The following is a 15,144-nucleotide window of genomic DNA, read 5'->3' as shown; positions in this document are numbered from 1 at the left end:
TTTTGGAGCCGGTTCTGTTCTCTTTTTAGTCATAAATGACAACTGCACGTATTGATCTATAATGTTATTTTATGTCTAAGTTGGGCATTTAGTGATTTTTATTTAGAAAATATTAACTTTAATGTCATAAGTGCTACTGTAAGACTGGTGGAGATTAAATAAAGACAGTCTAGAAAGAACCAAAGAGAATGTGCTGGAAGTGGTAATAATAATACGTAACACGGGTGCAGAGCAGCAATAAAACCAAAAGAAAGGAGATGATCATCTGAAAGATGTTAAAAGAATGTAATTAAAAATCCCAACGGGCACGGCAGCTTTAAAATATGTGTAATAAAATGTCTTTTAACCTTATTTGACCATTTATACCATATTTGATGCACGCATTTCCGAGACACCTATCTCCTAAGAATGTTTCAAACTTCCAATAAAAACCTACTGAAAACTTGTTTTCTGCCCTGCAATGCATTATTATTCCACTAGGGGCAGTAGAAGGACTGTTCATGCTTTTGTAAATTTTAAAACTTTATGGTGAGAATTACGAAAGAGAACTAAAAAAAAAACTTACATACTTAAATACAAATGTGAGAATACTTTAGTAAAGTTATGAGAAAAAAGTTGTAAAATAACGAGAACAGTCAAAAAAGTCAAAAGAAAATAGTTATAAAAATTACGAAAAAAGTCATGAAATTATGAGAAAATGTAAAATTAAGGAGAAAAGTCTGAATTTCGATAAGAAAAGACTTAAAACTAAAAGAAAGGAAATTTGTAAATTATGAGGAAAAAGTTGTAAAATGATGAGAAAACTGTTAAAATTTAGTAAAAATTAAATCATAAAACCTATTTAAAAAGTTCTAATTTTACGTAAAAAAAGACAACTTTTTGCAGTATTAATGTACAACCTTGTTTTGGGAAATTGTATATTTATTATTATTCTCAATAAATTTGGTTTTGTTCTTATGAGAAAATGTTGAGTATTACAAGAAAAAAGCCATAGAATTTTGAGAAAAAAGATGAACAATTGGGAGAAAAGTTATACAGTTATGAGAAAAAAGTTGAAAAATTATGAGAAAAACGTCCAAATTTAACTAGAAAACAATTTATAAAAAATATTTAAAAAGTTGTAATTTAACAAGAAAAAAGTCAAAATGATGACTATTTAGGCATAAATGTACAACTTTATTTTCGTAAATTGTAGAATTTAATTTTATAACTTTTGTGTGACTTTATTGGCATCCATCCATCTTCCATGGCGTTTCATGGCTGCCATTACGTGAAAGGCCGTAAAGACAACATAGCGGGCGTATTGAGGAACGGAGTGAGGAACCTTATAACCACGCGTAACGCCATACTCTTCCTCCGCTCATCTGGGACCGGGTCGCGGGGGCAGCAGTCTAAGTAAAGATGCCCAGACTTCCCTCGCCCCGGCCACTTCCTCCAGCTCCTCTGGGGGGACCCCGAGACGTTACCAGGCCATCCGAGAGATGTGGTCTCTCCAGCGTGTCCTGGGTCTTCCCCGGGGCCTCCGCCCAGTGGGACATGCCCGGAACACCTCCCCAGGGAGGCGTCCTGGAGGCATCAGGACCAGATGCCTTAACTGACCTCTCTGGATGTGGAGGAGCAGCAGCTCTACTCTAAGCTTTCTTTGGGTGGCCGAGCTTTTCCCCATATCTCTAAGGGAGGCGCCCAGCCACATTTCCCAGAGCTCACGACCATAGGTGAGTAATGGAACAAAGGTCGACTGGTAAATTGAGAGCTTTGCTTTCTGGCTCAGCTCTCTCTTCAGCACAAGCAACTGCATAACTACAGACGCTGCTCCAATCCGCCTGTAGGTCTTCCCTCACTGATGAGGAGGAGCACTCCACTCACCCAGAGAGGGCGAACTACATTTCTCTGCTCGAGATATACAATTTTAACTTTATTTTCATTGCATTTGGACATTTTTCTTATAATTTTGCAACTTTAGATGTACATATTTTTATATTTTTCTTGGTGACCCATTGCGTTGTAGAGAATAACTCATCTATGGTTTTCTTTTAAATAATTTCTACTTAGTGTATTGAAATGTGAATTTTTGATCATTCATTCTATATAATCCAGTTCCACCATGTTAAAAATGTGTGGATCACATTTGAGTCGGTAAGTAAATCAGTAGCTTCTTTTCCTGAACATTCACGTCAATATTTTTGCATCTTAAACATTGTTGTTCATAACTGATACTATCTATATATTGCCTTTTTTGTGGATTTTCTCAAAAGTAAAAAAAAAAAACATCTGAATTTGAAAATATATATATATATATTTTGTAGTGGGCTTCACAGAGTTAAAGAAAATTGTCTTATAAAGGAATATAAATAAAGTAGAATAGTGATTTGAGTCCAGCAGCTGTCTCCCTCTCTTATCTATATGATATATGTAAAAATATTCCTTCCTGTGCAGTGGGCGTACCTGGACTGTGTTGAGCTTTTGTCAGCAGCTGTAACCTGAGCGGATCAGACCAGCAGAACATCAGACACGCAGGCCTTTCTGCACTATTTTGGAGGCAAATGCCGAGCCGGTCACCCTTTGAAAAGGGCGAGGGGGAGTGTGGGCGGGACCCCCGCTCTGCTTTTATGTGTCGACCCCCGGCGTGCCGACATCAATGCTCACCTTAAACCGTCAGCATGTGACATTTAAGCCCCTTTGTCTCCTCTCCCAGAGGTTTCAGGTCCCTCTGGAGAGGCATTTTCATCTCAAGCAGAAGTGACATCTATGCTGTTGTGTGGGCGTGCAGACACAGCGCAGAAAGGAACTAAAAGACAGACCACTCTGGGGTTAGGGAGATGCAAACATACGGTCAAAATGTCAAACAATGAGAGTCAATAATGTAGGACCAACTGCTAAACTGTTTTGTTTAGCAACAGAATCATAATTTTTAGGGGTAGAAATAAAGAAAATGTATGAAAATAAACAGAATTGAACCCTTTCTCAAAGATAATCCTTGTGCTTATATCTTTTTAGTTTACATATGGAGACTCTATTTTACGTAGACTTCTCAGCAAAGCGTTTACTGAAGGAATTATTGTCAAAATTACATAAAAAGGCAGCATGAAAAATCCCAGAAACTTTTCTCTCACTGTTGTAATACCATATCAAAAGCTCAAATTCTTTTAAGAACAGAAAATACTTAGCTTCGTTAAGGTAATAACAAAGAAAAAGACCACAGATTTAAAAGCCATCACACTAACTGACCCCAAATTAGACCCAAAAAAGGGATTTCCAGTCTACCAGAAGGAAAACTGCAGCGATAGGAGAGGTGGTTTGCTCCACAAACCCTGTTTGTCTTCAGAATAGGTGGCTAGAAGCTACAAGCAAAGACAAGGTTATATGTAAATGAATAATCTGCAATGAAGCGCAAGCAGACGTTGTCCACGGGCTCTCTGCTTTCACCAGACAAATGGGTTTTGAATAAATGGTGTCATATTTGGAGGAATCTTCAGACAGAAAACACATTTCTCCACAATGTCTAGCTTCTTCAGCAAAAAGAGCACGTATTTAGGTGGTAAATTATGCTTTTGAAAGGTTAGATTAACTCATTTTTGAGCAAGTAACTTGTTTTTTTAAAACAGCTGATGTAAAATGATTTTATTATTAACATTAGTTACAATAACAACGTATTAAACTTTTTTTTAAAAGAACTTGATGAAGCAAAAACTCCTCATCAGTGACTCCACCCTGATGACGGACTGGCTGCAAAAATCCCAGTACGCCTTTTTTTAAGCGCCTTTCAGTAATCCATTTATGACACAGCCATCAAAGTCTACCTACTAAACAATTTAATCCATCATCTGTTTATTTTATGGCAGGATAATGTAGACAAAAATAGTGAAAAAAATTAACATTTGATCAAACTAAACCTGATAAATCCATATATTTTATGTGTATTTATATGCTGGAGTGTCTTATTTGATTATGTATCTATGTCATGATGTTACTATGTTATATTTTTTATAGTTAACTATACTTCAAATTCTTATCTTAAATTTTTTATTTGCTACTTTAATGTTTTTGCATAACTGCGGTCATGTTAAGGCGCCATTTAAATAAAGTGATTGACATGTTTAGCAGACACTTTGTTTGCTTGTATTTTTAATAACTGTGGGGTTTTGATGTCTTGCCATGGGACATTATTGTTTAATCATGGGATTTGAACCCACGACCATATGATGAGCAGCTGAACTTAATTCCCTGAGCCTGTGTGACACCTAGTAGACTGAGCCATGAAAATGGAACGTACCATTGTCGAGTGAGTGGTAGGTATGTCGTTAAGGTTAATGTAAGTCACACCCACTCACGATGTACGGGTGATGCTGTCGTACGGCGTCCTTACGCTGCACTCTAGTCGTTAGGAAGGTGCCAGCATTGGCCCCTTACTGATCGTGTATGAGTGCTGCACGTCAGGATGTCCGCAAAGACGACTGTAATCTCTGATTGTCTCATTTTCTAAAATCTCATCACATGAACAGCACTAGCAGGCTCTGTGTGTAGTCTGCAGGATTTGGGGGGGTATCTACTTCACCCTTACTTTGACCCTATTATTTTGTGCAGTTTATCTGAATGCCCCATACAGATTTGCCCGTTGTTCACCTGCGGACAGCCCGTATCCACCCATAAGGGGAGTTGTGACTGAGGCTTAAAGAGCCGGGATAAAAAAAAACTTAAATGTAAACTAAAGAATAACACAAACTGTAGATAATGAGTCTCAAATAGAAAGAGGCATGTAAACGACCTGATAAAGCCCTCAGCTCAGTTATATGTCCTCATGCACGACCTCACATTAACCTCTTCATTATCTCCCTTCAGAAACCCAAACAAGCTTTGACTGTTTGTTTCCACGTCTGTTCTTTTGCAGCACAGCTTTATCGTTGTTTGGATTCCCGTCAAACTTTCATCCCATGTGGTCTCCCTGCCAATCATCCATCATTAGAGACTGCTGCTGCCCATCTAAGGAGGAACTATGACAGTTTCAGGTTTAATAAAACTCTGTTTTCTTTTTCAAATGATACATTTCACCCTCCAGTAGATGGCGCCGGTATGGAAGAGTGAGAGAGGCTCAGTTTGAATCCAAAAATTGGAAATTAAAAAGGAAAATGACAAAAATGTGATGACAAAGCTTCTTAAATGCTTTTCATGTAGTCGTCTATTTGTGAGTCTTTCTAAAAAAATGAAAGTAATTTTAGGTGACGATCATCTAGGAGGATCACAGGTATATATTTTGATTTATTTTGTTTAAATTTGATAATTAACAAGTGCATGCACCTCTTTTATGGCTTTAAAGTTATCCAGTTCTGTATTTTAGGGGGTTTTAATGATAAAAAGTGCAAAAAAAGTGTAAGCATTTTTGATGCATTGGTCCTGTTTTGTTTTTATTTGCAATGTACAAACCATATTTTCTGAGTTCATCAGTCACAGTGAATGAAGAGAATGTTGTGGTTATGAGATCAGACAGAAAAAACACAAAGTTACAAGCTTTAGTTGCTGCGGTGGAAAAAAATGAACATGTCTAAGCTTGTGATTTATGTAAAAGCAGAAACTATGGATTATAACTATGATTATTACTTAAAGAAGAAAAAAATATACTTTGCCTTTTCATGACTGAACTCTCCATGTTCAAGGATCATCTAAAAGGAATGCACATCAAAGTCTGCACGTTTTCAAGGTTATGAGTTTAATAGCCTTTTTTAATCATGTTTATATTAAACTGAACTCTTAGTTTCACCTAAACTCAGTCATTTGATCTCTGGGTTTTTTTAGCAGCTCTGGTGAAACCTGTCCTGCCAGCAGCATCACAGCCTGCAGGCCTGTGAACTCTGGATCCGCATCAAAGTGTTGCTTTCATTTTAGTTCACGACATGTCAGAGCTGCTGAACACAGATAATTATCACTCCAAGAAAACAATGAGCGACAAGTGAAAAACACTCTGACAGTTGAACAGACGCCGCTGATGTTTAACTGTCCAGCACACGGAGATTTACAGTTTCCTTTTTTTTGGAACATAACCACAGGGTTATAGGGTACTTAAGCAAATCAAAACAATAAGATAATGTAGTTTAACTACACCACCCATAATGCTAAGAGGGCCGAAGAGGTCTGGTCTGACGAATCGAAAGGAAGGTTGCTCTTGGCAAAGTCTCGTGGCGTCCGAATCGACAGTTCCAAAATTCCGTGCTATGGAAATTCCTCAGAAGTCTCTGCAAAAAACTAGTGTACATCAATAATGACTGGATTGGACATTTTGAACATTTGTTTTCTAACAAGTTTTTATAATCATAACATAGATAGTCTTTGAAAAATGTTCATATTTATTAATTTTTTTTCTTCTGTAAATGGGTGAAGTCATATTTGGTGTTTAAAAAAAAGTAGTGAACATGTCACAATCACGTTAAAGTCCAGTTTTTAGGGGTTAGGGAGTAGTGAGTGAATCTACCTCTGCAGAAAGAGCAACACAACAAATAAGTCCAACTTTATTGACAATAACTCTCAACAATGTTTAGTTGGAACAAATAAAATACAAAACAACACTCAATATTTCACTCTATAATATGTTGTACGTGTCACTCTGCCAGGCTACTGACTACATTACCCATAATGCTCCAACTATCCATCAAAGAAGTGAGGCTTTTTAAAAGTCGCACTGAAGCATTTTGACAAAGTTTTATGCACAACAGAAAAATCTGTTCCAAGTCAGTAAACAACCAGAATTCATACATTAGACAGACTGTTGATTTTCCTGAAAATTATAGAATTTCATGTGCAGCTTCTGGTTAAAAAATACAATTTATATCAAACTTTATTTATGAAGCACTTTTTCTGTAAAAACATAACACAAAGTGCTTTACATTAAGACAAAACAAAATAAACAATGTAAAAATGAGTGCGAAAATTAAAACAGACTTAGACACAACCCCCCACCCCTTTCCCACCTCCCACCCCCTAACTGATGGGGACAGATGACAGGAAATCAGCTGAAACAAATATATAAACGGTTCTTTGGCAGCAAATCGACCAGAGCCTTCCAGGTGATAGATATTCTCAATCCAACAGGTGTGAAACTCTGACAAACTGAAAGCAAAAGTGGAGAATAACCTTTCAAAATAAAGGTTGTTTGTCCTCAACAAGAAAATATTCAGGAAGCTCAAGAATCAGCAACAAAAAACACCATTAAGCCAAAAAAAAAGACTTTCGCGGTCAGTTTTATGCTTAATTTTAATTGAAGACAATTTGCAAAACAACCCAAGACCATATGAAAGTTCTGGTTGATATCAAAAGGAGATTAGTGGTTAAGATGACCACAAAAAGAATCTCATATTCTGAATGAAGCCAAGTTTTTATAAAGTTTGTTATCTTATTTAAAGAAAGAAGTACATTTTTGGCCCTTATCTACCAAACCATGTGATATGAGCTCAAATGATGAAGCAGTGACTGAGCTTTGTTAGTTATTTTCCAAATGCAGAACACAATATATTCTGCAAATATCCTTTCCAATAAAAATAAAAGCCCCTTCCGCACATTTCGATGAAAACAAATCCTCCTTCCTACTTTAAAGCGCTCATGTTTTTTCACGGGTCAAACATTGATTTGTGCCCTTTTTCTGTTGAAACAAACCATTTGGACCTGATCGATAATGTGCAGCCCCTCTAAATGCTCTGTCGGTGTTTCATCTGGCACTCAGGAAAGCTTTTTCCATTCAATTAAATGAAAAAAGAAGAAGAGCTGTATTGGAAATAGGTAAATAACTATCATTAAGCAGTGCCTGACTGCCTTAACTCTTTAAAAGATTTTTTTTTTTAAATATTCTGTTTAAGTTTAGTTTTTCTGTCTTTCTCCTTTTTGTACAGACCGTGTTTTAAATCTAACTGAAAACTTGGATTATCGTTAATGTTAATACAAAAAGTATTAAAAACATTCAAATCAAGTGTTGCCTCTTACAGGAAAAGCATCTAAATAGTAAATTATTTGTTAACGAGCAGAAAAGCGCAGAACTAGGCTGCTGTATTCAGAAAGGAGTGGAGGCCTGCAAGCTCTCTTCAGGTTGGATTACTCCTCCTCCAGCTCGTTCAAGCATGAGAGCTCCCAGGATCAGAGCGCTGACGCCGTTCTACGGCTAAAACACCTGCTGTCACTGGCGGAAACACGAGGGGGTTAAAGACGGGAGCACACGCTGAAGTGTCCGAGTGGATGACCGTTGCCATGGTAAACGGATGGAGACGACCACAGCTCTCCAATGTGTTAACAAAGTCTGCAGCCTGGCGGGAGCGTGGCTCTCCGGAGGCTCTGACAGCGCCTCACGTGTGGATTGGCTGAGGAAACACTGATGGACCCTGACGTCCTGCTGCCTCTTCCCTCCACCGTTTCCTCGTTTGTGGGCTGACAAAGGCTTCGGCATGCAGTAGAGGGGTTACGTAACTCTGTTTAGATGGCATCTTAGTGCCCGTGTGCAGACATCAAGTACACAAAGCGCACAGACTTTCTGTCCAGGGATGTTTCTCTTGCAGCGATAATAAAGGGACTTTTAGATGGAGGGATTGCAGCGATCAGATAAATGCATGAAGAACAACCTGTCCTCTGGCACAGAAAAAATGAAAGTTGCGAGCGGGGTTGTTTGGCCCGCAGGCACAACAACTCAGCCTCACCCCCCCACACCACCACCACCACACTCCCCTCTCTCCCTGCCACACTGTGCAGAGCTGCATGTGACAAAAAAACATTTTTTTTTTTAATGGCGGCTTTCCTATTGGCTTTATCTCCATAGCAACCATTTTATTTTTGGGTCGCCTGGGGGTGACGAACAGTTCTATGTAAATTTTAAAAGAATCGACAAAAGTAAAATTTTGGATCTCCTTAGCAACGGAGGTTTTTTGTCAACCGCGCTCACATTCTTAAAATGTTCATATCAAATGTCATCTGAAATCATTCATATATTACATTTTTTAAAATATACCCTGCACGCCATCACGCTAATACCGTTCAAAATCTACAAAATGTTAATCCAATATTTTTTCCTGAGTAGCTTAGATGCTTGAGGAGTTAGGAAATCTACGTCCCTTGTAGTTTAAATCTGTAGAAGCCACTAAAGGTTAATGTTTTGGTAAAATTTAAGATGGCGGCCTCTTCCTGGGGTCAAAGGTCATCGCAACTTGACCTGATGTGGTTGTAGACTTGAACCGGAAGCATGTGTGTGAAATTTTGTGAAGATCGCTCAAATGAAAGTTGTCTTTTTGTGGGAAAATGTGACAACAAATGGTCAATTGGACATCCTCGACACTGTGATGTCACTTTTATTTTTACTTTTTTTGAGGGGAGGGTAGGACTATGACAAAAGTTCATTTTACCGCCAGGTACTAGGTGTGTACAAATTTAAGTACATTTTGTGAGTAGGCCGTGTGCAAAGCTGTAGCTCAAGGGTGCAGAAAAAAAGAAGAATTGTGAGAAGAATCGGGTTCCTCCTCTTCAGGACTGCCGAAAGTTTTTTTCTTTCACAATTTTACTCATTAACAAATATTTTAGCAATTTTTCTCTGGATTTGCAAACTTTGTCTGTTCTGCTGTCAACATTCCTCAGATGTTACAAAACCATTGCAGGCACCTAAAAAGAAAGCCCAGAAAAAAAAGGACGTGGTGAAACTTGTTTGAGTCAACCTGTAACTGAAAAACTGTTCCACGAAGATCTAAACGTTTCTACACGCAGACAGGACAAACACTAAAGCTCCTTTTCCATTAACAGATCTCACAATGAACAAATGCAAACATTTCTCAAACAGAAACGGTCGTTCAGAACCCTAACTTTTTCAGTTCTCGACGCTGCAGCTCCCAAAGTCGACGATCCGCGGGTAAATGAACGCCTGACACTCACTTTCTCAGAGCTGGTGGCAGAAACGGCAGATGACTGCAAGAGTGCAAATGTACCTCTGTCACATGGATGAGTGGGATATCGCTGTAGTTCTTCCTCATGCCGTCTCCTCGTCACTCCCCTGGGGTCAAAGTGCTTCAAAGTGGAGCCCCAGAAGACTCCTCAGAGAGCTCAGGCTGCCCGGCTGGTTTTAGATCCGGCTCTCCGGGGTAGGAGGAGTGTTTGTATCTAGTCCTGTGTGCAACCCTGACATTGTGAAACCCTGCTCTTCCTGTGGCGGCGGCTCAGATCAGGACTCCAACTCCTTCCTCGTGTGCATTCAACAGATTTACTCTCCTTAAGCGCTGCCGCTCTCCAGCGTCAGAACTACCTTAAAAGGCCGCAGGGAGACGGCAGTTTTTTCCCGCTGATCCCCATCAGCCAGAATTCCCCATCAAAGCACAGCAGCAGAACGGCCAGCCGGGGTTAAGGGAGCAGCATGGGATGAGGTGAGAGGAGGGGACTTGAGGAAATGGGAACGCTGAGTCTGTGCAGGATTGACTCCCTGAGGGGTGAACGCTCCACGCAGGACAGATCTGCTAATGTGCACAACCAGATAACAGCCTGAGTGTGCGTGTGCACGTGACTGAAACTGCACTCTGAACAGGCTCCAGGAGGAAGGGTCACCGTCGTTATCGGTTTATGTCCTTTTCTAAGTAATGAATCAACTCAAGTCTGAGAGTCAGAGTTCTCTGACTTTGCATTTGGGACAATAAATTCCCTCTGAGAGGATCAGATGTCTTTATGAAACCAAATACTTCCCTGTTCCTTCATTGAGAAATGTCAATCCATACAAAAATTCTATGCAACTACAAAGGTGATGTATTATTAAGACATAAGAGAGTCAACAAGATTCATTCATATGTACTAATACTTTTTTATTGAATGTTTTCAGTCTATATTACTTGTAATTGAGTAAAAAATACTGTTTGTGTGAATTTAAGTTTAAATTGAATTAAAAAAGGGGCGTGGACTCCATAAGTTGTTTGGTGTTTTTAAAATGTTCCAGTGAGATTTTTCTTATGATGGAGGACATTTATAAAGAGAATTAAGCTTAAAATTGCGTTTCTGAGTATTTCTTAATTCAAATCGTTGTGAATTAGGACCAGACGAAAAAATGACCTTTAAAAAAGATCGAATGTGCGACGTAAAAAATACGCTTCCGTGCTAAACCCTTTGGCTAAAAGCGTCACAATCATGACTAAAAGACCACTTTAATAATATATCAAAAGATGATCTATTTTTGATATGATATATATTTTTTCTATGTAAATATAGACATTCATCGCTATATTTCTGTTTATGATGTTTATTTTTTATTTCAACTTGAAATAATTACTTTCATTAGTAATAATTTATGAACAACACAAAATTTCTTGTTCTTAGAATTGACACTTTATCTACAGACCTCAAGAATAAGAATATGCTTCCTTTTTTGGCTGCCGTATAAATATTTTACAGCCAAGAAATTTTCCACAACATTTCTTACAAAAATAAAAGGAAAAATGTGATTATATAACTTTGAATTTGTGTTATAACCTGCATCTGAAACTAAACCTTTTTTTTTTATTTCTTCAAGACGCCCATCTAAACTTTAAAGCCCCCCCCCCCACTCTGATCATCTGTTGATTTATTTTTCAATCGCTCCCAGCAGTCTTTTAGTCATCAAAACCTGTCAATTTCAAGGACATAGTTTCTGTGGAGGGGCAATAGTTCCTTAGAAATTCCCTCTCAGAGTTGTGGGTGGGTCTGTTGGCATGGAGCAACCCCGGCCCCCCTTCCCCTCCACATTCCTGAGAGCTTGGAGCAGGGGGCTTTTGGCCCACCAAAAATGTCATTTTCTACATCACAAATACAATCAAAGTGCGATTTTTTTTCATCTGCTCCTAATTCACAATTTGAATAAAAGAATAGTCAGAAAAGCAATTTTAAGCTTAATTCTTTTAATACATGTCCTCCATCACCAGCAAAATGCCACAAAAACACGTCATTTCTGTTGGAGTGGGTCTTCAAATGGGTCAAATGAATGTTTAAGTTCAAACGCTAAACAGTTTTGGGTCCTGCTACAAAACAAACTAGAGCTGAAAACATTATTATTCTCAGGGAAACAGGATTATAAGGATTCCTGATCTCTCCACAGACGAGCTCCCTCCTCTCCTCTTATGGGGGGAGGACAAAACTGGGACGATTTGAATGAAAGTGCTCGCTGGAGGAGGGAGTCTGAAAAAAGCAGGAACACCCTGGAGGGGGGGGGGGGGGGGGGGGGGCAATCTTTTGAGATTTGGAGTAGAAAGAAATGTCTGGCAGTGCTCATCTCTAGTGTCACATGCCGAAGCAAGAAGTCATGGAGGGAGTCAGAGGGGGAGGGGGCACGTTAAAAACAAACAAATCCACAGGGAGGGGGGCCTGATGACGGCCAGGAGACAGATGGGTTTGAGGTGGAGTGACGCGGAAACCAAACGGCCAGGAGAGTCTCAGGGCTGAGACTTCAACCTGCTACTGGAGTCACTGTGAGGCAGGAAACTGCAGGATCAGCAAAAGTACTGCGGAGATCAGCAGCTTTCAGCTAAAAAAAAAATATCACCTGCTCATGTGAATGTCTAATGATAAATCTTCATCACATCTATTCTACATGTTTAATGACGAGGAGATCATCCAGAAAGTATTACACTCACTATAATCAACTATTTATACAGTCAAAACTGTGAAAACTACAGTTTTACTATCAAAACTGTACTAATACAATATAAAGCATTGAGCTATTGCCAAATACCATCCAGAAAGTATTTATATTTAGAGAGATTTCCCATAATCTGAGAGGAACAAGAACATTTAAATTACCGATGGGACGGACCAACCGGGGGAGGAGGGGGGGGGGGGGGCGTCTGTATGTTCAGCAAAATTTTAAATGGCTATGAAACTAAAAGTGAAAAGATATTCTAAAGTGAAAAAATAGCTACAAGCATGTGATTTAGGAATGTAAGGAAAATACGAGCATATGTAAAGGTAATAATGCGAATAAAAAAAAGATTTTAATAGAAAACAGGATTAGACATATGTATATATTATTATGTTACTGTCACTATTATTGTTTTTGCATATGACTGTTGATAAAGATGACTGAGAATTACAAGTATAATTATCCTGGGAGTAAAAAATTGCTTTTTTTAGGCCTTAATAAACTAAGCTTCTGTTTGCTTCTTTTCAAACATTTTTTGCTATAAATATTCTTATTATTGTTAATATTCTAACTATTATAACCTATATGTTTGTATCATATAGATTGTATTCTTATTATCAGCATGTTTAAAAAACACATTTCTGCATAAAAAAATGGCTTTTTGACACTTTTAAACATTGAAACAGATTGTTTATGGCTTATAAATCCTTTAGGATTTGTTAACACAAGAGGGAGCCAAATATGAAGGAGCGGAGTAGTCTCTGTTTAATACAACTTTATGATGATCAGTGATCGGTTATATTTCAAGAGTTTCACATAGGATTTGTATTTCTATATTGAATATCCAGATCAATAAAACAAAATCTAAATCCCAATTTGAAGAGAACTTGTGGTTATTTCTATTATAGATGTGAACCTTTGGCACGTTTTTCAATTAGGAGGATCTACGTCACTTTCAGGTGCGACGGATGTTGGCGTGACTCCACAAGCCATCGGCAATCATGGCTTCCCTTTGAATCAACAGCTAAATGGCCCCGCCTTCTTCTCAGCAAATCACAATCAGGTTTTTGCTTTTAACATTCATGGAGGTTTTTTATGGTCAAAGTTCATCCCAAGAACAGAAATACTATTGAAATAAATGAAAATATTAAATGCGTTCACAATTAAATTTGCAGATGATTTTGAAGATACATTGAAAAACAGATTTGCAAATGGATTGACAATTAGAGAACAAAAACATGCGCTGTGGTAGGTTACTTGAAGATATACAAAGATATGCAAATACGTCCTTTGGGAGTGAATGGGAGTCCCCCTGATGCACTGATGAACGGTTCCACAGTGGTTAGGAAAGGCTCCAGCAACCTGGTGTGGGACTGAGCAGGTTTAGAAAACGGATGGATGATGGATGGAGTAAAGCCGAAGGAAAAAGAAAACCGGTAATCGACCAATCTGAGAGCCGGATACACGTTCAGCAAAATAAACTGCCAGCGGATCTCAACATACAAAGACAATTTTTCGAATGAATGAAAAGAAAATAGTAATCTAATCAAATAAGTATTTCAGGAATTTAGTTCTTCTTTAAGAAAACGTATAAAATCTAGTTGCAAATTTAAATTAGCATAGCCTATGTGCTTAAATATGTATTTGCAAATTTCCTTGTAAAAATACAGTTGAATTTTACAAATCGAATTTGGAATGAAACAATACCTCTTTTAAAGTTTACATTTACAGAGGTGAATACTAAAACACTGAAATGCATTGAATTACTGTTTAGTAATCTTTTTATTTCGTACATAATGTACTCTGATCATCAGAAACTATAACTTTCACAGATACTCTCCTGCTCCTCCAAAGGCCAAAAGCTTCTTCCATCCTCACATTTTGGAAAAAGGACAAACAGATTTACAGTCATAGATCAAGAGCGCCTCCTCCTGGTTGTTTATGGTAATTACATAAGAATCTGGAACTTGTGATGACTTTCCTCCTCTTCATCTTCATCCTGGATAATGTTCCATAGACGGAAGATGATAAAACAATTATATGTTGTTGAAAATAATACAAAATTACAATTTTGTCTAAAATATGTATGTATAAAAAAATACAGCATCAAATCAACAAAGTTCAAATGAGAACCATTAATGTTATTTTAGCTTTGCTGCTAATTCAAATTGAAATACTACATCAGTACATAAGGCGACAACCTGAACGCATTTCTATTTTATTTTTAAAGAAACAGGATTAAAAGCATATTTTTTTATTTTCAAAATAAAAAAAGTTAAATAAGAATTACACAATTACTTCTAACAAGGAGACTCCTGTTTTTTATTTTATTATTTGTTTATATATTGTTTTGTATTTTTATTGTATGTTTAAGGAAAACAACTGTTCTTATCATGTAGATTTCTATGTAAAATTGAATTGTCAATAAGTATTTAGTTTTCGTTTTACCCTAATATCTTCTGGTCAAGTACACAGATCATTTAATAAATATGCTATAAAATAACTTTTTACAGGCATTCCTTTATTTCAAGAGGTAATTA

General features: G+C 37.7%; 1 protein-coding gene across 1 annotated transcript in view; it reads right to left on the bottom strand.

The window, feature by feature from the left end:
• Positions 1-10,501, bottom strand: part of LOC101171048 (transmembrane and coiled-coil domain protein 3) — a 54,071-nt gene extending 43,570 nt beyond the window's left edge. The window contains exon 1 of the mRNA XM_023952238.2: positions 9,942-10,501. Within this exon, the coding sequence (XP_023808006.1) occupies positions 9,942-9,986 (45 nt within the window). The 5' untranslated portion in view covers positions 9,987-10,501. The remainder of the gene's footprint in view (positions 1-9,941) is intronic.
• Positions 10,502-15,144: the final 4,643 nt, after the last annotated feature.

Source organism: Oryzias latipes, chromosome 23, assembly GCF_053564925.1.
Source record: "Oryzias latipes strain Hd-rR chromosome 23, Olatipes_Hd-rR_3.1".
Taxonomy (NCBI): domain Eukaryota; kingdom Metazoa; phylum Chordata; class Actinopteri; order Beloniformes; family Adrianichthyidae; genus Oryzias; species Oryzias latipes.
This window is presented reverse-complemented; position numbering and strand designations above follow the sequence as displayed.